Genomic DNA, 25,412 nt, shown 5'->3' with positions numbered 1-25,412 from the left:
GTTTAGTGTCCTCCTCTGCCTGAAAAAAACAACTGGACCAAAGGGATCACTGTGGAAATGTGGCTGAATATTTGTCAGGTGCTGTTATAAGCGAACAAGGGACAGAAACCCTACCCCCAGCATCATCAGGAGGTGAAGAAAACATCCTCTAGCTAAGTACAGCAAAGAAAGAGACTTTCAACACATTTTTGACAGCTGATCTGCTGTGGGAGAGGAGCAGGTTCCCTAAAATACGCCTAAAGAAAGTTTGGCTCTTGTATTTGTAATTTCAGAGCTGTGAAAGTTTCACTGCAGCAGAAGGATAACTGGTACACTATACCAAGAAACACAGAGGGGAAAAATAAAAATAAACCCCAAGCATCAGCTGGTGATGTTAACTAATTCTCTCCTTATTCCAAACTGGTAACTAACCAGAAGAAGGGGAAACAAGAGGAAAACCCAACACTTCATAGCAAATGAGTTTAATAAGCTCTGAGGCAGCATGACACATAACACAACATTAAGGTCACTGGACACGATGCTGAAGCGTACCAGCAGTTAAATCCTCTCCTTCCCCCTCCCCAGCTTTAAGGATGACAGTCAGATTTTTAACTCGGCATGGAGGAAAATGTAGTTCAAGGTTACCAAAGCTGCAGAGCACGCAGACACAAACCTCCCCACAGGCACGGCAGGCTGCGCGAGGAGGGCGGGAGGAAGAGTCCATACCATCGCGTGGCTCATTTAGCAGAGAGCAAAACAAAATCCAGAGAGACTTGCTGTAAATTGAAACTGATGTAGTGCAGTGATCAGAACATCGTAGCAGATGAACTCTGTGGTTGGGACAAATCATGAAATAATCTAATCTAACCTCCTATATAATATGCAGGCCATAAAATTTCATTCAGACTAGAGAACACCACTGTTACCAATTCCGGGCCTCATCATTTGATGGGATTGTAAACAATCTTCCTCAAATTAATTCCACGTGAAGAACAGTTGCCTCCAACAGCTCTAAACATCCTCTCATTTCATTTATACCATCTTACGTCTACTTAATTTTGAGCAGCACTTCTCACATAAACAACCGCATACATCAGTCACTGGAGAAACCTACCAGCAACAACCAGACTCCCAAGCGTAAACATCCTGAGGTCAGCCGGAGCCCAGGGCAGCATGACATTGGCACAAACACGTGTGGAGGACTGCCATTGCTGTTCTAAGGATATTATGCCAGAACCACATGCAATAACCTCCTGTAGTGGATGGCAAAATCCCTACTGGAATTTCCTAACTGGCAAAACATACAGTATTAGGTCTATCAGTGCATGGAGCAGGTCAGCAGTTCAACTTAGAGGCAAAAGAAGTCTCAAAGCCACCTGTGAATACACCACCACCTTCCCTGCTACCTATTCATCTTTTTCCCACCCTGTAAACCCATCCTATGCACAATGGACACAAACCTCCGCTGCAGCGTGTCCAGCAACAGCCACAGTGCTCACGATGCTACAAGTTCTCTGCTGGGGGCTCCAGCTCCCAATCTGGCAGAACAGAAACTCGGATCTGAGTCTCCCTTCTTTTATGAAATGCCCCAGCTTTTACCTAATCCTGGGAGGCACTCTGGGCACATTTTGATGAGAAATTCTGTCCAAGTCCCTCAGACTCCTTTTTCTAACCAGAAATTGCTTTCCCTTCCAAGCAGTTTTTCCCCAGCGCATCTGTCATTTGGACATTGCATTTCTGGTAGAGGCACACAAACCCCATCAAACATCAGAACAGAATCAAGACAGTAAGTGTTCAGGATGATTAGAGATAGAGAGAAAAGCTTAAGCTTTTCAATTTCAATTCCATAAAAATTGAAGGCCAAGCAAAGCAGACAACAGAAAAAGTCACCTTAAAATTATGCTGTAGGAGCTGGGTTCAGTCCCTGACTCAGGTGACTGTTGTCCTTTCCTACTAGACTGAAATAAGGAGGCAGAATGCACCCATCTGATGCAGGTGATTGGAAATACTGATGATGTACAACCCACAATTCCACAAATGAAAAAAAGAATTACATATTCAACTTGAGAAAGGCACTGTTTTCAAAATAAAAGTTCTAATTTGTTCTCCTAATGAACCATTTTCATTACCCTCACAGAAGATAGGAGCACTGTCCCAGCAGGGATGTCTATCCTTCCAAGCAATAAATGGAGCATTTCTTCACGGAGATGTAAAAGATGTAAAAGAAGTAATCAACATTTCTCATTTTAAAGAAGAATCTATTTTTATTCAACACAGGATGGTAAATGAGTAACATTCACAATAACCAGCATTAAAAAAACAACAAACAAACCCAGCAGTCATATTTAAATTTGGCTCACTACTGGTCACTCACACTTCTACATAAAAAATTTTGTCAGTCTTGCCCATTTCCAGATTAACTGATATCGACACCTGATACTAAAAAACCCACATTGTTTATTCACAACTTGAGGGACCTTTAGGGTTGTTCAGAAAGAAAAGCAAATTTTCATCTTTTTGTCCAACAAATTCGTAGCTGGAACTGAGATGCTGCACATTAGCAAGGAAGGAGACATCGGCACACTACGAGTCCTAACTCCCTCGGGTGATCGATGGAAAGAAGGACTCAGTGCGGCACCTCCAACATTGTCGTCATCCCACACCCGAGTCTCTGCAGTGCAAAACCGAGTCAAATAAATAAATAAATAGCAGCAGCAGCCGCCCCAACAAGTAAAACATGCAAAATCCAAGACAGTTAAATATCTTTACAACCTGTAACTGTTAAATACAACTGAAAGCATTTTAACTTAAGACTTCAGCCCATAAGGAACAACCTCACTAAACTCTGCTGCACTCAGATTTTTAATTGTTTCAATAAACTAGTATGCAGCTCTACATACCTTTTTGTGGGGAAGGGACTGACATCTTCGGCTAAAGAAGTCCTCCATCCCTCCCTCCCTCCTCACGCAGCCACTGAAGTTGTGCCAGTACAGCTGCTTTGGGGTTGCAATGTTATTTTCCACCCCCGGTCTGGCTAGCAGTCCCCCAGGGAGTCAGCATGACTGAGCAAGGGGCAGCGTGCCACGCCACCAGGATGGGAGTCCTTTCAAGTAACGTTGCTGCAGAATTCTGTCGCATTTAACTACAGCCTAAAGTCCAAACACAGCACAGATTTACAGGTGCACAGGTTGAGTATCCCCTCACTGGTATCAACGGGTTTACTCAAATGTGTGAGGTTAACCATTCATCCAGGTAACTGCAAGGTCAGAGCCTACATAGAGCATTCACTTGCAAGGACTTTGGTACCCTCCTTATGTCTTTGTGGGACTGAGGTCTTCCCTCTATTCAGCAAAACAGTTAAAAAGAACCCCCACGTTCTTACACTGTTCAAGTTGAGCATAAAGCATGTGCTGAATCAAACCAGTAAAATAACTGATCAAAGACTGAAGAATTACAAAACAGTCCTGGAAATTAAGTGGTGTGCCAGCACATGGAACACCACCAGCAGCCGATGAGAACATTTCTCCATGTTTTGCAGGACTATTTTAGAGAGTGCTGTTTTGTTAATCAAGTGTAAAGACTACTGCATTGTTTCACAAGACTTAGCGCATAGTTCAGAACAAGACATATGCCTAGAGCTTTAATAAATACAGCTAAGAATAATACACAGTTTAAATTATCTAGCCTTCATGATCTAAGTATAAACACCTCATACAAAAAAAATCCTTTTTACTTTGTACATCTTTTAAAAAAAATCACAGAAATATCCGCTTTGCAAAGGAGACAACTGTACAAAGAAATGATATGCTTCAAAGACATTAAACCCTCTATTTGTTGGGTAACACTAGTTACTGAAATGTTCTCTTACAGCCTACCACCTAAGTCATTCTTCTTTTCTGATACAAACATATTTTGACTCTGAATCTGAAATTCAGAACCACTCAAAATTAGCCACTTGAAAGATTTCTGGTCATTAAGACCCTGATCTGACGACTTCCATGCGCGCACACCAGTGCTGAAACCAGGGAGCACCCACCAGAGATCGTTGTGGCAGCGGGCACTAGAGCAGCTCATCTGTTCAATCCTGTAGTGCTAAAGCCCGACAGCTCGCAGTCCTCTACCCCCCCAAAGGAACAATCTCTCATTTCAACCCAGCCTAGCGGAGCAGCACAACAATTACATGACGTTTGCACAACCAGTTTATAATGCCCTGAAAATCATTAGAGCCCCCCACTGGAAATTCTGACTCAGAATCTACTTTTTGTTGCTTAGGACTCCTTTTTGCACAATCCTAATTGAGGACTAACATCCATCCAGAGAGTCTGTGAAAACTGCTAACTGTGGTACACCGCAACAGTAAATTCCATTTCAATTACCTACCAAAAGGCTGGATGTTGTCCTTGGGATTAGAAGTGGTGCTGTAGTTACAAACTAATAATATGGTGAGGTTATTATTGTCTGAGCAGCTTCAAAATACTAAGAGCAGTGCATCTTAATAACCAGCTGGTATTGTCCTCTATAAAGCGATGCCCTCGATGTGCACAAGATGACATAAGGGATACGTACTTTGCTCACTGACACTGGGACATTTTACTGCTAGACTGTCTGTTACTATTTCAACTTCCTTCTGCTCTAGCTTTGACTTGGTTTTGGAAAATACACAGTTCAGCATTTTAATTAAAAACATCCTATCAAAAGAAATAAAAAGGCACTTGGTATTTCTCTTTGGCTCAGTTGAGGCGCGCTGCTAAAACCTTCCCACAGTTCCTCTCTTCATCTGATGAACAGTTGCCATCCTGAGGTACTTATTCATGTGCAAAAATAAGAGCTTCAGGGATTTACCAGTTGCATTTCTCGCATTGCTTCCAGTAAACGTGCAAAGTTCTTCACCAAATAGATTCTCTTAAATATAGAATAACGCATTCCATGGAGTTTTTTTTTCAGGGAAGATCTCTGATCATTTATGCAGTCCTTATTCCACATCTAGTCTCTTAACTCAGTGTTCTTTAAACCTGGGAAAGAACAGCAATCAGGCAGGAAAAGTTGAGGTGTAAGGCATAACAGCCACTAACTTCAAAATGCAAGATCCATCCCTTGCTGTGCGTTTTTTTTATTCTCGGTCCATTTTACTTCTCCAAAACTACAGCCGAGGGGCCCAATTTAGATTTCGATTATGCAGCTGTAACTCCATTGATTCAGTGGAATCACACAGGGAAGACAGAGTCACCCTTTTCTTTAAGGAAATCTTCTGGAAAAAGTTACATTTGAAAATATTAAGAAATCATAGAGCAAACAATGAAGTAGCATCTTATCCCACCTGGGTGCTCTATGATGAAAAACCAGGAAGACTATGTATTTGGGAAAAAACAAACAATAACTACGAGACTGTGACAGAGAAATCTGTTTTCAGATGCTCTTCAAAATAAGATGTTCTGAATAATAATGTTCATCATTTGAAAACATCAAAATGAGATTACTCTTTTGAAGCAAAATCAGACAGAAATGGTCATACAGAAAAATTAACATGTTCAGTCTACACCAAGGTAGACTTACAGGGCAAAGGCTTAGTAATGTGTTTTTAAACTGTCATTAAAGAGTAACAGCCATGCATAACACTTACAAGGTATGATCTGCGTTACACCGAAGTTCCTTCTGAATAAGACGGAGTAAGAACTGTAAAAACAGTCACAGTATCTGTGTTAATATCTATACAGACATACAAATAAACCAAGTTTCAGGTTAAGATGCACACTGTTATTCAGAGTTCCTCATTAGAAACATTATCCTGTAATGCTCAATTCAGTAAAAAAAAAAAAAAAACAAAACAAAAAACACAACCCCCAAAAACCTCAAAATATTTGCAGATGCTCAATGTTTGGAAGAGGAGTTTCACAATGAATGGGCAAGAGGAAAATAATTTCCTTTTCAAAATCTGAGAGCAATTTCTTCATAAAAACCAGAATGGTTTTCTGAAGTTACTTTACCAGCAGATGTGTAATGAAACCAGCAGAGGGAACCCAAGACTTTGAGAAAACATGGCAGGCAGAAATTTTGGAGCATAAAAGTATTTCAGCCACTATTCGGAAAAAACAGCTGCGTGTGTGAAAAGCTTCTGAGTGAAGTCGGTCACATTCACTTGAGCGTGCAAGATCAGGACTTTCAAGAGCACTTTAAAAGGTGTACTATCTCAGTACCCAAGAAAGTGCTTTACAAATAAAATTTGGTGATTGCCACGTACATTAAAGACAGAATTGGAACTTCCAGGGTTCCTCACTGTTGCAGGTTACCTTACCCTCAGAGTCTCACTGTTACAAATGGAGGTTTCTTCGCTATTAGAAGTATTGCTGTTTTCAGAAGTTAAACCTAACATTTCAAAAGTATGCGAGTGGCCAAGTGTGACAGAACTGAATGCCATGTAAGACACTAAAGCCCCTCCAGGTATGTTCGAAGAAATAACAGTTGAACATCTATATGCTGTACTGCAAAGAACAGGAAGAGCAGAACAAGAGTTACAAACCCCAGGATTTATTACAACAGCACAGCCAACCCTCTCAAAAAGCAGAGCTTTATGGAGGCATTTTAACTGATGCTACGAAGAAATATGGGATTTTTTCCATTTGTTTTTAATAAATAACTGTAAAAGCAAAAAAAAGCAGAGCTTTAAGTCTGCTTGGGAAAACTACAACTATCTCCCAAACCTCACCCAATACTGAAAACAGCACAAATCAGGATTTATAGAGCTGCTTACTACCAGTGAGAACATACTTCAACTATTAAGCTTACTTATGTACTTAATTTTCAGAGATTTCACATCTTAAATGTGGAAAAATTTACTTTAAAATTTTGGGTTTAAGTTGAATTTAGAAAAAAAGCCTCAATCATAACCCAAAGCAAGACCTACTGCTTTTCTTGTGCCAGGAAAGGACGGTCTGACAAGACTCAGCATTAGCTCCTCTGCAGGAGCACAGAGCTCGGTGCAATCCCATGCAGGCACAGGGTTTTGCCTGAGCACAGCCAGTCCAGAGGAAGGAGTATTCCTGAGGTGTTTCAGTCACCCTGCCCTTTCATGAGCACTTCTACCCAGGACTTCCAAAGGAGAGGACAAGCAGGTGACACCTCAGGACATCTCTGAGGTAGTCACAGCAACATTCTGCTCTGCTGGAGAACAAAACCCTTACAGAAGCCTGCCATGGAAATCTGTAGCAAACGCAAAAACATAACCCACAGGGTAACCTACAGGCAGGTGCAGCAAGACTGACTTCAAAGGTACAGCAAGACTCGCCTTGCCTCATCTTGTGTCGTCTTTGGTCTTTAAAAGCAAAGCAGGGCAAGTCAGAAGTGGAGATAAGAGAAGAAAAAAAAAAAAAAATCTTTTCAGATCTTCCTGTCCATTATACAGGATCTCAAACAGGAGAAAAAAAGGAAAATGGAAGTGCTCTGTCCCGAGCCACCACATGTGTGTTGCGCTCCTTTCCCCTAAACATCTGCTCCTGGTTACTGTCAAAAGTTAGGATGTCAGTTTGGCGTCTAAGCTAGTACAGCAGTTTTAGGGCCCATCTGGAGAACGGGATGTATTAACTTTCAACAGCTTCATTATCGCTGTGATTTTGGCGATATAGCAATGTAGCAAAACATTTGTTACCGCTTCGCTAAATCGCCTTTAAAAGGAAGCAGAAGTAATTCTTCCATGAGTGGAATCTGAGGCATCTTCTAAGGTCTACAGATGAAGGTTTACTTACAATTATGCCTGCTGTGATCTGCTCAGCCAGCAATTAACAGATGTGTATTTGCTCAGGAACTGAAGTGCATCAGAACTTATCTGCACTTTTGATTAAAATTAGATGAGAATTTCCAAATGAGCAAATTTGCTCCGTAATTGAAAATTTCGTACACAATTGGAAGTTTCTTCTAAGATGGAGCATTGATATTGCAAATGGAAAATTTACACTTAGTTTAGCACAAAGGAAATACATGCTAAATAGCATTTTTAGACTTACTAGCAAGGCACATGCATCTGCCACCATGAGCATGTAAAACACGTGGTTCCAACCAGATGGGGAAATAAGACCGGCTAAGAGAGGCCCCAAAGCCGCACCTAAAATATAATATTGATACCATCAGAATGATGCAATGTAAGATTTACTATGCTGAGAGATAGTTATCCTGAATCAGAACATCAATTTCTCCACCTAGTTAACTCAGTATTAACTTATGTATTATAAGGTCCCAGAAAGCGCAAAACATTACTGGTACAGCTGCAAGCCAATGGGACAGCTAACATGGGAAGCTGGAAGACTAGAAGCTTGAGAAATGCCTGCCTTTGGCTCAACAAAATGCCCATCCAGTATTAAGGTGAATCCTACTCAATTTTCCCTTCCACATACCAGTGCGGAGGGCATGAATAAAATATCCTTGATCTCAGAAACAGTCCAATAGCATCTACTTTTGCTGTTTGTGCCCAGTATCAGTCTACCACCCTCTTCCTTCCTCCCTCCCTCCCTCCCTCAGGTGTGGGACCACGAGAGGTTTAAGGCTAAGTTTGCTCTGCTCCCCATTTCCAAAGCTGTACCAAGTCCTGGCAAAATGTGAACTGGAGAGAGCCTAGTTAATCAAAGATCCTTTGTTTTAACCTACCACCACTAAGGCAGACTACCTTACAGCTCTGGCTTACCTACAGATCCTGTTCCGTCGATGATCGCTGTCACTGTGGACAAGGCTCTTGCGTTCCCTTTCAGGCTTTTATGGGTACCCTAAAATGACAAAGACTGCTTAGACCCATCCTGAGCTGAACTCCAAAAAAGTCCTTACAGCGTCACCTAGCTCACACCCCTCCACATTAGAAGTGCCTAATCTAATGTTATTTAAACCACAGGAGTGGTTTAAATCATGTTATTTAAACCACAGGAGCCAAGAAGCTTTCTGCTCCACATTGTGGATTCGAGCAACAAGGATGGCACTTCAGCTTTCCATTATGCTGCAAGGCTATTTCCATGGCCCTCTATTCCCCTGCTAATACAGCAAAACTCTGCAGAACAAATAAAGAAAAAAAAAAAGTCACTGCCGTGACAGGAGTACTGGAGTACCAGAATTATGGATATATGCTAAAATGCTAATTCAGAGAATTCTTGAGCCAAAAGAAGCTGTTCAGTCCCAATTTCAGAAGCCAGGTCTTCAGAAGAAAACAACTGATAAAGGGAGTGACTTAGTAGAAAGACAGAAAAACCAAATAGTTCAGAGAACTGCTATGACAGATAGTCCTTTATCTCCAGTACACCAAGAAGAATCCAGTCAGGTAATCAGTGATTTACATTTGCTCATGTCAGATGTTTGACTGCTGACATTCTAGGAACTGGGTGTCAACCCTCTTCCCAAGGGCCAAGTGGGGATCTTGCAATTTCAGGCCCTACTTTGTAGGTAGCAGTACCTTCAACAAGGCTAAGGATAAAATAGGTGATACACAGTGGCCACTTTTGTCTTGGCAAGACCTCCATGCCAAGGACAGCACTCCAGAGGATGTCTGCAGATTTCTGTCCTGCTCATTTTTCCTATATTTAGGGCATTTATTGTTAGAGGAGTTTTGGCTCTTGCTTGGTGCCTCAAGGAACAAGGACCTTTGAAAGCAACCTTCCAAAGCCTTGCTAACAAAAGGTACCAGAGTCAATGTTTTCACACGGCACTTGTGACTGACTGACCTGATCCAGCTAGAAGCATTGGCAACCAGAGTAACAGCACAAGAAAGGGCAGAAGGCAGCATGGACAAAAGTAAGGGTATGTACCACGTATAGCTTTCTGCGCTGATGGGAATTAAGTCTTTGGCTCATCTCTCACACAGACACAGTCCCTCCCCTCATTTAAAGATGCAAAGTATAAAAGGAGAGAAAACACCTGTACCTTGACCTTGCACGCAACCTCCACATTCACTTTGGGCTGTCATGTACAAGATGTGGGCTGTCTTGTTAGTAGGCAAGAATAATTTAGAAGCCTCTCACAAGCACAACACTCACTCATACTGATACACGAACTCTCAAACCATCTCAATGGCAGAGTTCAGCACTGCCTATCCAGCTCCTTATCCCTTTGCTTTGGGACAATGCAGCCCCTTCACTGACGACCCTGTGGAAGTCAAAAGGCTCCCTCAGGAGGCAAAGGTGCTACACTGGAAGCAGAGGGGAAGCCAAACTCACCAAGTCGGCAGAGACAGCAGTGGTGATCAGCGCATAAGGGCCATTCACCAGGGCACCACTGATAAGCAGCATCACTGTTATAAGTTGGACAAAAATGGAAAATGTGAGTTGCCTGAAAGACTGTTAACGGGAGACATCGCAGCCTATGGTTCTCAGGTGGTTTAATCCTTCCGTGGCTCCCCTGTCCCCATTACAGAATTGGGAAAGGAGGAAAAGGAACAGGGGGAAATCTGACCGAGCTGACTCTAAGAGCAGGAGATGCTCACAGGATCCACCCATAAGCCCCTTCTCCACTTACACAGCACCAAGCACCAGAGGCCCTAAAACTCACCTACCTAAAGGCCTCGTTGAAACGCTACTTCAGCACTTGTGTTTCAACTTCTGTTTTGAGGTAACAGATAGAAAGCCACAAGTGAATTCAGTCTATATAATGAAGTGAATGCTGCTGTCAAAGTACTAAAAGTAGTCTTTAAACACCTCTGACATTTGGCACAGGGAATATAATGAAACCTGTGCTGACACAAGAAGCTCCAGAAAGAAGACTAATGATATTAACTAAATCACTGTTCTCCTGTCACCCTTTACTCATTTTCTAGCCCATTCTTCCTTACCCTGTAAAAAGCCTGCAAGACAAAGTCTAGGGAATTTGATTCCATACCTCCTCCTCTCAGGGAAAATATAAAATAAAAAGAAAAAAGAAAAAAAGAAAGAGCATCAAAGGATCATAAATGAAAAGTTCACAGAAAGCCAAGCAGAAAATAATTTAAAAATACTCACCTACAGTAGCCTCAAGGCCCATTTTACTGACTGCAGAGAACATGTACAACTGTAAAGATGAAAAAATGAACATGCTGAATATCAACATATGGACTAATCCTCGGTTCCTCATTTTCCCCATGTTAATTACAAAATATCTTAGTTGGTATTATGTGAAAGCTAGTTCTAAGTTTTACTAAACCCTTTTAGACCACAGCAGAATGATTGTTTGTTTGGAGACAGGAGGGAGGTAAGGGGTACGCTCCTATTCCCCAGTAGATCCTTTCAGAATGAAGGGCCGTGTTATGAGAAGACTCAATTTTAAACTCTCAAATTGTCAGCTACAACACAGCACAGAAATTTTAGCCTTTGAGCAGCTAAGATTCTGGCTAAGAACTGAACATCAAATTTTATAAGAGAGTGATAAACTTTCTATATAATCCTATAACAAGTAATACATTAAACTTATTTGCTTGTTTAGTAAAGGCAGCCCCAATGCCTATACTTGCTCAAAAGCTCAACTTTTCATGCTGGCTTTTAACTTGGCCTGAACTCTCTATATCCAAGTTAGAAGTCTGCAGAACTTCCCAAGGAATGCTGTCAAAGCATCAGCCACAGCTGCAAGAGAGGGGCAAACTCTTACTGTGGGTGCTGCAAGCAATAACATCATTCCACAGGTTGACGCCCTCTTCTCCAGCCTGTCTGAAATCAGGCCTGCCAAAATTCCACCTGAAAGAAGAGATAGGTGTGTGAGGAAAACACTCTGCGCATGTTTTACACAAATGACATCAGTTATACTTAATGAAACCTAACCCAGATTAATACAATAGGATACGACTTTTAATGTACAGTTATATGCAGCACCACAGAGTACGAGACTAACACTGTAATTTGCACTTAGCAACATCCTTATTAACCCAAGCGGTTTTGACTTGGAAGGTAACAGAAGCAGACAGTTGTTCTTCCTCGCTGTTTATTCCAACCAAATATCCAAGATGACAGGGGTGGGGGCAGAATAGATGGGTGGATGGGTAGGTGTGAGTGAGTGAGAGGGATAAATCAGCCAGGCATCAAAATGATGATGTTTGTTTTATTGTGAGCTATACTGTCTGCATCAGCATAAAAATTTATTTATTCAGTGGTTACCTCACAAATGACACAGGAGTCATCTTGCTCTATTACTACAGTCTCCCAATTTTATCACATACTGTTACATGAAGCATCAAGGGGAAAAAACAAAGAACAAAAAAACCCCACCTGTGGCCATTTGTCTCTGTGCCCACAAAAAATACACACCTGTTCACACTGGGATAGCTCTGTTATGTTAGAGTGACAAATGAAAGATATTTTGACAGGTGGTGTGACCAAGACTCATGGGCCAGAGCCAATGGAACTAAAAGATTCCATAATATTTGGCTCTTACAATCTGTAGTGGACAGTATCACTGGTTCTGTCAGTTGTTCAATATAAAGATATTTTGCTAGGTTTTCAACAACAAACCCAGCTCTCTCCCAGTACCTTTACTGCTACTCTTCTTCAGTGGACATAAGGCATGAGGATTAATAATATATGCAAGCTGTGCGTACCACAGCTTTTCCTGAACTGGTCTGATTAAGGACGAAAAATTAATATATAAAACTTACCAAAGATTCCACCCACGTCAAACAGTGTAGAAAGGTCCCCAGCTCTTTTTGCATCAAGATGCTCTAGTGACAGAATAAAAACATTTGTCCCATTTCCAGACTACAAAATGTAGAAATTTCAACACAGTCTTGTCATGCTAGGATAAAGGCATCTTACGGCAGGACTGTTTGTTCACAGGAATAAGCTACCATAAGCTGTCACTGTATATGACAAATAAGATTGTATCATAACTGGGTATTCAGGGGTACAGTCTTTTGAACGCAATTACACTCACAGCGGGACATTTTACTGCTTTAACTACAGATGCAGTCCAAGCAATTGAGCTGCTCATTGTTAAAGTCTGGACTAAAAGTATTCCTATTTGTGAATAGCCACAGATTCATAAACAGTTAACAAATGCTCATGAGGCTCTTTGCTCTGAAAGCATGATTAGCGTACATTTGGATCGCTTATAGAGCCTCATCCTGGAGGCTTCCATCACATGACCAGTAACAGAATCATTAAATTATGTCTGGCAACCCTGCCTGGCACTACATGCACCATGCGGTTTATGGGGACTATGAAGAGACAGCATTTTCCTTAACTCCACTGTTTGCAAATACTTACGTTTAGTCTAATGCAGTTACTGATACCCTATGGGGTCAGATTTCCAAAAGCACATCAGGAAGTTGGGCAACCCAGTCCTACGGTGTGAAGTGTGACGTTTCAAAAGGAGCTGAATTTCTAAACCGCTTTGGTATTTTTTTTAAAAAGTCTCTGAAAGAGCAGTATGTGCTAAAACAGTGGGGTCAGTGGCACTACCATAACCTCACCAATGTCTACCACAGCAGAGATGGCAGTACTGTGACCTTTCTGTTAAAAGCCCACTGCTTCCAAGGTACCTAGTCCTGCAGAAGTCCACACACAACAGCCATTAGCTATAGGATCTGCAGGTCTGTGTGTTTCCATAGGGTATTCAACCTGTCTGTCTCTGCTGGTTGTTACTGCCGCACTTGCCCAGCACAGCTTTTTTGTTAGCTAGGGGTTTAATGGTCACATCATGGCTCAGAAGACGACGAATTTCTCCGGCTAGGGAGAACTCCTTTCTCTCCACTCTACAGCACAAACCAAAAAAAGCAGTACCGAACAGATAAAGAAGCTCATTTAGATTTTTTGTATACATTTTAATAAGGCACTTCAATCGTGTTAAAACATTATTAGAAAGTAAATCTTTTAGATTGGCTTGCAAGAGCCAAAGGCACAGCACTGATGCTTGGAATTGCTGAAGATTCTTTTTCTGTTTCTTTTGAAAATGCCCTCTCACAATTCTGAATTCATAAAACTGAGAAATGTGTTAGTTGGTGACTTACAACTCTCCTGCTACTGTAGCAAAGAGAGCTTATTTCAGAAGCAGTAATGTTTATTTTCTTGTTTATTTCAAGCTCTTATTTCCAGATACTTTGTAGTGATAATTCTGTATCCCCTTTACTGTGATACTTACCTACATTTGTGATATAGAGGGGAAGCCAGAAGAGGAAAGTGTAGCTCACCAGCTTTGCAAACAGAAGACAAAGGGAGAACTCTATGACTCCCTGAAAGAATAAAGAAAATAGGATGTTAGTATCTTGATAGAGCCTGCTATTTACTTTCAAAGACCATTATGAAAATGGTTTCTAAGAAGCATTTAGGCTTTTCTTTTTCTCTCAAGAATTCCCAAGAAGCATTCATCCCCTGAGAGCACAAAGATTACAATCAGAGCAGACTGAGGTATTTTACTTACATGTTTTCTCTTCTCTTAATTTTACTGATTTGACCAAAGAGAGAACATTAAAATGAACAAAAAGGATTTTATACTCTTTGGGAGACCTGCATCATTTATTTTCCTCAAGTAAAGAGCTTCTATATAGCTTTGTAGCAGATTTGGAGTGTATTCCAGAGAAATTCATATATTTTTGTGTTCTTAAGATCTTTCCTTCAGATGGGTCTAAGATTTCTCCCTTATTGTTTAACTCTTTACAAAAAGTCAGTTAACCAGTATGACACCATATATATGGCAAGAGCACACTACAGACGGGGCATATGTCTATTTAAAAATACTAATTTGTTCCATCCTCTTTCCTGCTGGATATATGAAAAATATACTTACTGCACAGAGCTGCAACCAAACTGCCAAATTACCCTATCTTCATTCCCTTCACCATCTGATATATTTTTGTTTGAAACCGGATTTCTTAACTCCCCAGTATGGGGAGTACTGCAGTTATCAGCATGGACAAGACATACACAACTCACTCTGCTTCACGTACAGCTGTGACTCTTTCCAACAACAGGCAGGAAAAATACCAGAGATTTAGAGATTCCAGGTGACAGCAGCAGCAATTTTTCTACCTGTTACTTCCACTTTGCCACAGAAAAAACAGTTGAAACACAGGACCAGACTGGACAGGATGAGAAGATAAAGGAACACAGTGGTTTGGTGCTGGAGATTTCCTCCCCTACCTTTACACCTGGTCAAAATCAATTTGCATATCATTCAACTTGTGCAACCTACTGACACTGCTGAGGCTTTAAGCTGAGAGGACAATCAAGGATGATATTCCCTGACCTAAAGGAAACGTCTTTTCCTTTTACCAGCAGTCTGAATGTTTGGGGTGTCTGAAACTTCTCAATATAAACCATACAAGAGATTTTAAAATTAAAAAACTTTTAAAAACAATGTTGAGGAGTGTAAAAGGGAAGCCATGGAAGGAAATTCTGATGCAGAGAAGCGTTTATAGGCTCAGCCAGCTATTTCACCCTTAATACTCATGTGTCATTAACTAAGACCAGCAAACTTTTACATTATAGGCTATTCTAGTATTAGTTATAATGAAGTAAAAAAAAAAAAAAAAAACCAAACACCCAAACACAAACGCCATTTATATAGGTCCTGGCACCTAGATGCTTGTAGTTTCTAAGATGCAACCAATGAGCTTATGCTATCTGCTTACTGGGGAAGAGAGTACTCTTGTATCAATTTGTGCTACTCCTCTGAGAGGGGTACACCTTGTCTTGTGTACCCGACTCTGCGTTAGCCTACATACACCAGAGCTTGTGATGCAAAGCTAATGTCATTTACCACTCCATCTAGAACTTCATGGAAAAGGAATTCTGAGGCAAAACTTAATTCTTAGAGGAACAGGCAAGAATAGCACATATACTCACAGGTATTCGCAAGGCCCCAAGGAAGCTGATAGCTGATGTCCCGTGTCTCCCCTCCCCAGTGACCACGGTGCTGGAGTTCAGTGACACACCACAATTTTCACTCTCAATTAGCAAATGCTGCATCTCTGGATCCTGCAATTTTCCCCAGCAACACCATATAAAAACCAAAGGAACAGTGTATCAAAACACATATGAAGGAATCAAATAAGTACAAATTTTTTTTTTTATTATTTTATCTATTTTATCACAGAAAGTTACAGCTTTTAATAATCTCTTGATTTGGATATACAGAGTATATATAGAATATATACAGAATATTAAGTGAAACAAGCCTGGTTGTTTATGTCTGAGTGCACACACTCCATTACAGAATCAAGTTTCTGTTCTATTGTGGAACAATTTCAAGTTGCAAAAAACACATATTACAGTACGTTTTCATGGAACAAAACAATTTCCAGTCTTCCCTTACCCCACTACATAAATGTGGTCTAAGTAAAACTGACAATCTACTGAGTACTACAACATGTTTCTGTGTAATAGCATGTATTATCTTCCTTCCATACAAATATGAAGCCCATTTTTCAGATACTGTAACATCATCTTATTCACCAATTTAAATACAAGCCATCTTTTCAATTGAATTATGGATGCTGAGTGCTTTATGTTAAGCAATCACTTATTTTTTCACTTGTTTCATTTGAGCACTGCACTCCACAAATTATAAAAGCCTAGAGTTTACCAATATTACTTAAGCTGTGAATTCCGAGTTCTTTTCTAGAACTAGGAAGGATTTTACTCTAATACTGGCTGCTAAGAATACTTGCAGAGCAAGTTATCACTCAACAACAAGCTATTCCAGTCTAGCCATAAGGATTTCTTCTTATTTTTATCCATCCACCACACTGAAGCGAACTCTCAGAATAGAACTAGAAATTTACATCTTACAGCTATACATAGAAAAAGAAATTTCAAGTACAAATAGTCCTCAGTACTTCTTTTCCAACTCACAAAAAAGGACAGGATATAGCTATCCTCACTTTCACTTGCTCACTGAGAAGCTTGCCTAGCTGTGTACTTTTACTGGCTATGTATGTGTTCTACATACTGTCTTCTTTCTCCTAATCCTTGTGCATTTGAATAAAGCCTTAGTGAAGAATTAAGCCTCAAATATATATTTGGCTGTAGGTTAGTAAGGATAAAACAGCAGGCCATTCCATTTCCAGTACTTATTACAAAAGATGAAAACTTTCTGATTAATATTTGGTAAGGTGATGGAGGAAGAAAAAAAATATTAATTGCCAGACAAATTCAATTCTGCCATTTTACACTCAGTGATTCTAAATAAATTCTGTTTTTAAAGAATTTCATTTAGGAGAAGATGCTAGAGAACCATCTGGGCACCAGAGCCCAAACACTTCACATAATTTTAGAAGCTACCATGCAGCATCCAAAATGTTTGTACAGGATAGGATGCAGGATTTACAGGGGACCCTGCATCCTGATGAATCATTAACTAAAGCCAGGAAAAACATCTGGGGACCACTGACATGGCACTAAAAACCTATGTTGCGGCACACGAGTCACTCCATCATCATAAGTATTTATCTTCTGAACTACTGGGGCAGCTATTTTAACAGTAGCAATTCAAACCATCAGTTATTAGAACTTCAAAAAAAAAAAAAAGGGGGTGGGGAAAAGGGGAGGGAAAAGAAGGGCTTAAGCAATGAAGGTCTCCACTGGATTCAATGGAAGACACTTCTAGATAGTGTCTTAAGTCAGTTTCTCTTGCACAATTCGCACGGCAAATTTAACCAGAATTGCCTGAAATAATGCTGCTCATTTCCCAGACAGGTAGCTCTAAGCCTATGTAAGAAGAATGGGTTAAATACTGAAGTGGAAGTGACCAAAGTCCAAATAACTTATTTAGCAACTCATGCTGGAAACTTTTATTGACACTATGGGATTTTTATGCTGCATGTAGCTAAATGATAAATAAAACCAGCAGTTTGTGCTTGGCAGAGATAACGTTGTTCAGCCTTGCCAGCATGTCATAGAGTGTGATTAGGCATATGGCACACTCTTGATCTCTGGGGAAGGATTTGTTATCCCTCTATTTTGAGTAATTTTTAAGAGGCCAACCCGACATAAGCAGTAATGAACACACAGAGGTATTCAGGTCACGCAGCCAAAAACACATTCTGCTTTCAATCACTGCATATCCTGAATATTTGCTTTTTTTTTTACAGTAACTGAAGAGGTCAATGAAAAAATCAGTAAAAGTTGTCATTCCAGTGCGCTTGGAGGAGACCACCTCCTAAGTGCAAAACGTGTGGTGTTTGCACAGGCACAAAAGCTGACTGCGATAATCAGCTCAGCGTAACTGTAACACAACCACTGTAAAAAGGAAAGATGTTCGACTCCACTTTGACAGGAAGAAGATTAGCTTCGGTCACTGGCAGAAAAATCAGGGGGTCCTGACAGCATTGCCAGCAAGTGCCCTCGTGCTTTGCTGTCCACGTTGTCCCTCTGTCCTGCTCACACCACCAGTTGCAGCACCAGCCAGTGTGAGAGGGGGTACGTTTTCCTGGCCCATGTGCCGTGCAGACTCTGCACAGGCTGACAGCAGAGGTACTAGCAGAGTTACAAATCTGTCTCTACTAATTTGCTGACTGTACGGCAGCTCTGGCTTCGTGACTTGTCTAAAGACACCTGCTGATGTCCTTATATCTTCTCCCCTTATCTTCCAGCTGGTCATGAAATAACATTGCCAAAGAGTTACTGAGCTGGAGACTGTTTTTGGGCAGCTCAATATGAGTGTGAATAAACTCAGTACAGAGAGGGTTTAAGATGGAAGTGATCAAAATTATGAGTAAAGTGTTTCCTTAGCAAAAATTTCAAACCCTTTTAATCAACACTGATTATTATACCCTGTGAATGCTGATTATTATTTTATGGGCAAAGGATGAAAAGAACAGGAAGTTTCTATTTTCATGTAAAAGTCTGAAAGAAGTTTAAAAAAAAAAAAGTTACTCTCTCAGGATATGATGTGCCAAGACTACTGAATACAAAGTTTCACATGGAACTTTTCAGTTAATGTCCATCACAAGATAAAATGTCTTTTTGCCCCCAAGCGGGCAAATCCAGAATTCAGTTTCTAGTAAGAATTACCAGCACTTACGGTTACAAGTTTTAAGCAAGGTTTGTGTGAATAATTGCTCATATTTAGAACTCTCCATCAACATGTATAATCTTTTAAGTACATACATCTATTACATTAAAAAAGGAGAGAACTGAGACTGCAAGGACAGGACAAACATGATACAAGTAGTTAAAAGATTTCAAATGGTCTATCTTTAAAATACTTTGCAGTGCCTTACTTTTGCTGGAATTGTATGAAGATCACAAGATACGACCAAGTGAGTAAGCATGCTATTTTATTCATCTCAGTTTGCAGTATTTATGTTAGATAATGCTTAGTTCCCTTGTCCGAAGTTACATTTGTGTATGAAGATGGAAGTAGATTTCAGCATCATAAAAGGAAGAGCAATCTTTATCAATAGTAAATCTACTGTAAATATTCCATGTGAGCTTTAGGAAATCTTCTCTATTATTTTATGACAATATGTTATATTTTACCTGAGGTTTGCTGGTTTCCTTAGTATTTAAGGTTGGTGTCTGGACTCTGAATCGAGAGGCACCATTCAGGAAGGTTTTAGAACTCTGGAAAAAAAAAAAAACAAAACAACAAAAACCCCCCTTATACTTCTGTTCCTTGTTTTTTTAAAAGGATTACATTAATGCTAATAATTTCTCTGCAACAAAAGTCTTTGTGCATTGTAACATAATCACAACCCCAAATGGAACATCTTTAATTTAATGACTGTGGTTTTTTTGGTTTTTGACATTCTTATGCAGACCTATGGCAATGTACATTAGATGCAATCACAAATTTATTTGCAGGCTAACCATACTGTTTTTATACAGAACCAGCATACTGAATTCAGAGCACAGTCATGCCATCCTTGGCATCTTTAGCTGCTTTTCTCTCTACTGAATTTTCACTCACATTGCAAACTGTGGTGGGTTGACCCTGGCTGAGGGCCAGGTGCCCACCAGAGCCGCTCTATCACTCCCCTCTTTCATTAGACAGGGGAGAAAAGGTACAATGAAAAAAAAAAAACTTACGGGTCGAGATAAGGACAGGGAGAGATCATTCTCTAATTATCATCATGAGCAAAACAGACCAAACTTAGAGAGGGAATTCATCTTATTTATTACTAAGCAAAACAGAGTAGAGGAATGAGAAATAAAACCAAATCTTAAAAACACCTCCCCCCACCCCTCCCATCTTCCCGGGCTCAACTTCACTCCCGGCTTCAACCTCCGCCCCCCCCAGCGGCACAGGGGGACGGGGAGTGGGGGTTACGGTCAGTTCATCATGCGGTGTTTCTGCCGCTTCATCTTCCTCAGGGGGAGGACTCCTCTTATCATTCCCCTGCTCCAGCATGGAGTCCCTCTCACGGGAGACAGTCCTTCACGGCCTTCTCCAACGTGAGTCTCCTCCACGGGGTGCAGACCTTCAGGAGCAAACTGCTCCAGCGTGGGTCCCCCACGGGGTCACAAGTCCTGTCAGCAAACCTGCTCTGGCGTGGGCTCCTCTCTCCACGGCTCCACAGGTCCTGCCAGGAACTTGCTCCAGCGCGGGCTTCCCACGGGGTCACAGCCTCCTTCAGGTGTCTCCACCTGCTCCGGCGTGGGGTCCTCCACGGGCTGCAGGTGGAATCTCTACACCCCCTCATCCTCCCTCCATGGGCTGCAGGGGAACAGCCTGCTTCACCATGGTCTTCACCACGGGCTGCAGGGGGATCTTGCTCCGGCGCCTGGAGCACCTCCTCCCCCTCCTTCTTCACTGACCTTGGTGTCTGCAGATGTTCTTACATCTTCTCACTCCTCTCTCTGGCTGCAAAAGCTCCCTCTAACTGTTTTTGTCTTTCTTAAATATGTTATCACAGAGGCGCTGATTGGCTTGGCCTTGGCCAGCGGCGGGTCCGTCTTGGAGCCGGCTGGCATTGGCTCTGTCAGACACAGGGGAAGCTTCTAGCAGCTTCTCACAGAAGCCACCCCTGTAGCCCCCCCCGCTACCAAAACCTTGCCACGCAAAACCAACACATTCCACCCCTCGCCTCTGTGAATCACATATTTAAGAATTACCATTAAAATATACATTCAACACAAAACTTCACAAACACTAATCACATCAACAAAGGAAAAGAAAAAAGAATTCCACACACCAACATCAAAACAACACTATCACAACACCAAACAGGAGTGGACAATCTACACACAAAATCTACCTCTAATCCCTTCACCACTGTATCACTCTCAAGTTACGTTCAGTCAATGTTTTGCCCGTTACCTCTTCCCATTACTATCCTTATCTCGATTTTCTCGTGCCCCACGTTGGGCGCCAAAAAAGACTGTGGTGGGTTGACCCTGGCTGAGGGCCAGGTGCCCACCAGAGCCGCTCTATCACTCCCCTCTTTCATTAGACAGGGGAGAAAAGGTACAATGAAAAAAAAAAAACTTACGGGTCGAGATAAGGACAGGGAGAGATCATTCTCTAATTATCATCATGAGCAAAACAGACCAAACTTAGAGAGGGAATTCATCTTATTTATTACTAAGCAAAACAGAGTAGAGGAATGAGAAATAAAACCAAATCTTAAAAACACCTCCCCCCACCCCTCCCATCTTCCCGGGCTCAACTTCACTCCCGGCTTCAACCTCCGCCCCCCCCAGCGGCACAGGGGGACGGGGAGTGGGGGTTACGGTCAGTTCATCATGCGGTGTTTCTGCCGCTTCATCTTCCTCAGGGGGAGGACTCCTCTTATCATTCCCCTGCTCCAGCATGGAGTCCCTCTCACGGGAGACAGTCCTTCACGGCCTTCTCCAACGTGAGTCTCCTCCACGGGGTGCAGACCTTCAGGAGCAAACTGCTCCAGCGTGGGTCCCCCACGGGGTCACAAGTCCTGTCAGCAAACCTGCTCTGGCGTGGGCTCCTCTCTCCACGGCTCCACAGGTCCTGCCAGGAACTTGCTCCAGCGCGGGCTTCCCACGGGGTCACAGCCTCCTTCAGGTGTCTCCACCTGCTCCGGCGTGGGGTCCTCCACGGGCTGCAGGTGGAATCTCTACACCCCCTCATCCTCCCTCCATGGGCTGCAGGGGAACAGCCTGCTTCACCATGGTCTTCACCACGGGCTGCAGGGGGATCTTGCTCCGGCGCCTGGAGCACCTCCTCCCCCTCCTTCTTCACTGACCTTGGTGTCTGCAGATGTTCTTACATCTTCTCACTCCTCTCTCTGGCTGCAAAAGCTCCCTCTAACTGTTTTTGTCTTTCTTAAATATGTTATCACAGAGGCGCTGATTGGCTTGGCCTTGGCCAGCGGCGGGTCCGTCTTGGAGCCGGCTGGCATTGGCTCTGTCAGACACAGGGGAAGCTTCTAGCAGCTTCTCACAGAAGCCACCCCTGTAGCCCCCCCCGCTACCAAAACCTTGCCACGCAAAACCAACACACAAACTTAGTTTTTTCTCATAGGCAGATGATCCTAGTAGCAACTACAAAAGTTCATTTGTTTCAGGAAAACCTTAATTCTTCACTTCCCTATCCCTTTTGGATAAAAGTTTATCCATTTATCTTATGCTCACTGTATTCTTCTAACCCAGATATTGGCCGTGCTCTTGTGGGCAGGAGGGTTAACGAAGAGCCTGAGCACCTCTAGCACGCTCAATACAGAAATGGAGGCAACAAGCTATCTTTTAGGCCCCAGATAGACCTGTTTTTTATACTCACTTGTTAACAAATGCATTAGTGTACCAGTTGACATCAAAATTGTGTTCATTGGAAAACCATTCTGAGATCCTTGGTCTAAAAAGATTTACCAGGGACATTAAAGTTTGTCCGCCGAATTAAACATACAGCTTCAAAGTAGGTTTACAGTCAGGTTGGGACAACCTACTGCTAACACCACAGGAGGCACTGTGCATTCCTCTGGGATAAGAAGTTTGTTTAAGTGTCTAATCACACTCTGGATACCACATTAAAAAAAACCAAACCAAACCAAAAGCACCCCAAACAAAACCCTCCAAACCCACCACCACAAACCAAAGAAAAAGAATGCCCATCCTCACTGAACATTTTAATTCAAAATGAATCACCAGGTAATTCTTCCTTAACAAAAATACAAGGATATGTATTGCAGTATTCTTTAGACAAAATGCCACTCATCAACCAAATCCTTCTAAGGCGGCAAAAAACTTTAGGATAAAATAAATTATTTCTGCTCTTCAATGCAGAGCTGAGGTGCATTCCCCAATATAAACAAACAGAACTCAAACCCCCAGGGTCTGATAAAACAGATTTTTATCTTACAGAAAATTAGGCTCTTTTCAAAAAAGTAATTTACAATAATCTGTGGGGAAGAATATCCATTATTCAGAGACAAGTCATCTACATCTTTGCTCAGCAGAGGAAAAAAAAAAGAAAGATTCTTTCATTTGACTGTCAAAAATAAGATTTACTTTGGTAAGAAGGAAACGTCTGGGGAAAAGGACTAGACAGAGGCTGCACATTTAATACTTGAACTTTTTTCTCCTTTTCAGAAGATAAAAATTGCAGCCTGGTATCTTTTAAATGCACAAGCACTTTGCCACAGGAGTTCAAGTTTCCTGAAAATGCAAAGTCAGGTTAAAGGAAGCTCCTAGAACATAAAGACAGGTCTGTATGAACATGCTACAACTAACATGTTTACTTATGGGGGGGGGGGAAGGTACAGGGAGAAAAGATGAGAAGCAATAAAACAGTTCTAAATCATCACATTTCACAAATGCTGTTAAATCTACTCTTTAACTTTCACTGTGAAAGTGCACCAATGCTTAATAAAGCACACTGACTCCTCACTTGCATTTGTCATAGGTATAGCCTTTTGGAAAGCCATAGATTAAGCCTCCAACGCTAGCATTTAAAAGCACTTTATTGTACTGAAATATTTGCTTTGAAACAAATTTCAGATTCATAAGTCAGAGCCAAGGTGAATACAAGTAAATGAAGCACAGCCCAAGAAATCGGTGAATAAAGAGTAAGGACTGCGCACTCAAGGCTCTGTGCCTGGGTCTCCGTCTGTGCTTCTGGACAACTCAATGAAATCAGATTACTCACCACTACAAACTCTGTAGAAATACTGGGCTCACGATCATGCTGCAAATAAACAGTAGACCAAATTCATCCAAGATAGTGATATAACATAGAGATGAATCTGATCTATAAATCTTAATATAAACCTACCCCAAGTCCTTCCCTCGTGTTGAGCATTTATTTTAGTTGTGCTTAAATTTAACCAGCCTCATTCTTCCACAATGAGGTTCAGCTTTTGGCACCAGCTGGTTAGGCACAGGCAGCTCTGCTAAGATATCTGTCCAAAGTGACCTACTACAGCCTTATGAGCAAAGAAAGTGCATATGTTTCTTTAACATCTTAGAAAAAAACATTTCTGAGTACGTGCAAAAGCACACAGGTTGTTCAGGCTGTCACTAAAACGACTGAGCAAAAAAAGGACAACTAGGATTTTATGCCTGCCAGCAAGTTCTAGTCCTTGTACAACACAGCTGACACTTTTTGTTCCCAGTAATAACAGTCTATTTCACTACATGAACCTTCCTTCAATTAGCAATCAGTTTTCTTTACACTCATTGTCATTACCACATCTGCATTTGTAAAGATCTTACTGAACTTCTGTTCTTACCTTATTAATTTCCTTAACTTCTAAAACCACCCTCCACACAGTGAACAGAAGCTGTGAGCCCTGTTCACTAAGGATTTGGAATCCATTGTACTTTGCAGACCACACAGGTCTGAAGAGAGGTATTTCAGCAATTCGAATGGCGTACAGCTTCCCAAGCCAATGGCGAATCTTAATTTGACAAGGGTCCAAGGCAGGTGGGGAAGCACTTTTATAAACCTCCTACAAGATCTGCAGATGTGAATATATAGAATAGGGAAGGAAGAAATGATGCTTTTTACTCTGGAGAGCAAGGTTTCCAGGGAAACAGAAGGTCAAATGCATCCCTATACAATGAGACTGTGCCTGGACCAGTGATCTTGCTGGTGCCCTAGAGAAGATTAGGTCAAATGCTGACCCTTTTCTGAGACTGGGGGAAGGGGTGCTAAATGGAAGGGGGGGAAAAAAGCTCCTAAAATACTAAATTTTTGTTAAAAATATCACGACAAGTAGACATTGAATGTCAAATTTGTCCATACCAGCTCCTTGAGACATATAAGCAACACACTGCGCAGAACTCTTTAGTTATGCTTTCCAGTGTAAGTGTATTTGAAACAAATAACTTTTTCTTTTATAAAGCTTAACAGCAAATTACGTAAACATTATGCTCTTGGTATTATAAACTGAAATGTTCATGGGAGCATTTCTGAACTATATAAAAGGTAAGGGAAAAAAATGCCTCCTGTTAGGAGTCTCTAAGAGTCACTTAAAATATTCTCATACTTGACAGAAGTTACTTTTAAGAAATGAAAGAGAATGAAATGAAAAATACAGAGCACACTGTGAGCGTGCTGTATCTCACAGTAACAAACTAAGAATAGGAGTTCCACAG

General features: G+C 41.4%; 1 protein-coding gene across 24 annotated transcripts in view; it reads right to left on the bottom strand.

The window, feature by feature from the left end:
- Positions 1-2,216: 2,216 nt before the first annotated feature.
- The window catches only part of SLC37A1 (solute carrier family 37 member 1), a 49,658-nt gene continuing 26,462 nt past the window's right edge, over positions 2,217-25,412 (bottom strand). For 19 of the 24 annotated variants that reach the window (XM_075772763.1, XM_075772779.1, XM_075772769.1 and 16 more), the window contains 11 exons: positions 19,383-19,466; positions 15,747-15,878; positions 14,044-14,134; positions 12,563-12,625; positions 11,563-11,648; positions 10,941-10,989; positions 10,164-10,237; positions 8,651-8,729; positions 7,977-8,074; positions 5,600-5,652; positions 2,217-4,991 (listed from right to left, as the gene is read on the bottom strand). In XM_075772763.1, the coding sequence (XP_075628878.1) occupies positions 4,976-4,991; positions 5,600-5,652; positions 7,977-8,074; positions 8,651-8,729; positions 10,164-10,237; positions 10,941-10,989; positions 11,563-11,648; positions 12,563-12,625; positions 14,044-14,134; positions 15,747-15,878; positions 19,383-19,466 (825 nt within the window). In that variant the 3' untranslated portion in view covers positions 2,217-4,975. The other 5 variants (XR_012838512.1, XR_012838513.1, XR_012838515.1 and 2 more) reach the window with 5 other exon arrangements.

The sequence above is a fragment of the Balearica regulorum genome, chromosome 1 (genome assembly GCF_011004875.1).
Source record: "Balearica regulorum gibbericeps isolate bBalReg1 chromosome 1, bBalReg1.pri, whole genome shotgun sequence".
In the NCBI taxonomy this organism is placed as follows: domain Eukaryota; kingdom Metazoa; phylum Chordata; class Aves; order Gruiformes; family Gruidae; genus Balearica; species Balearica regulorum.
Note: the sequence above shows the minus strand (reverse complement) of the source record. Positions and strands in the feature narration are given on the sequence as shown.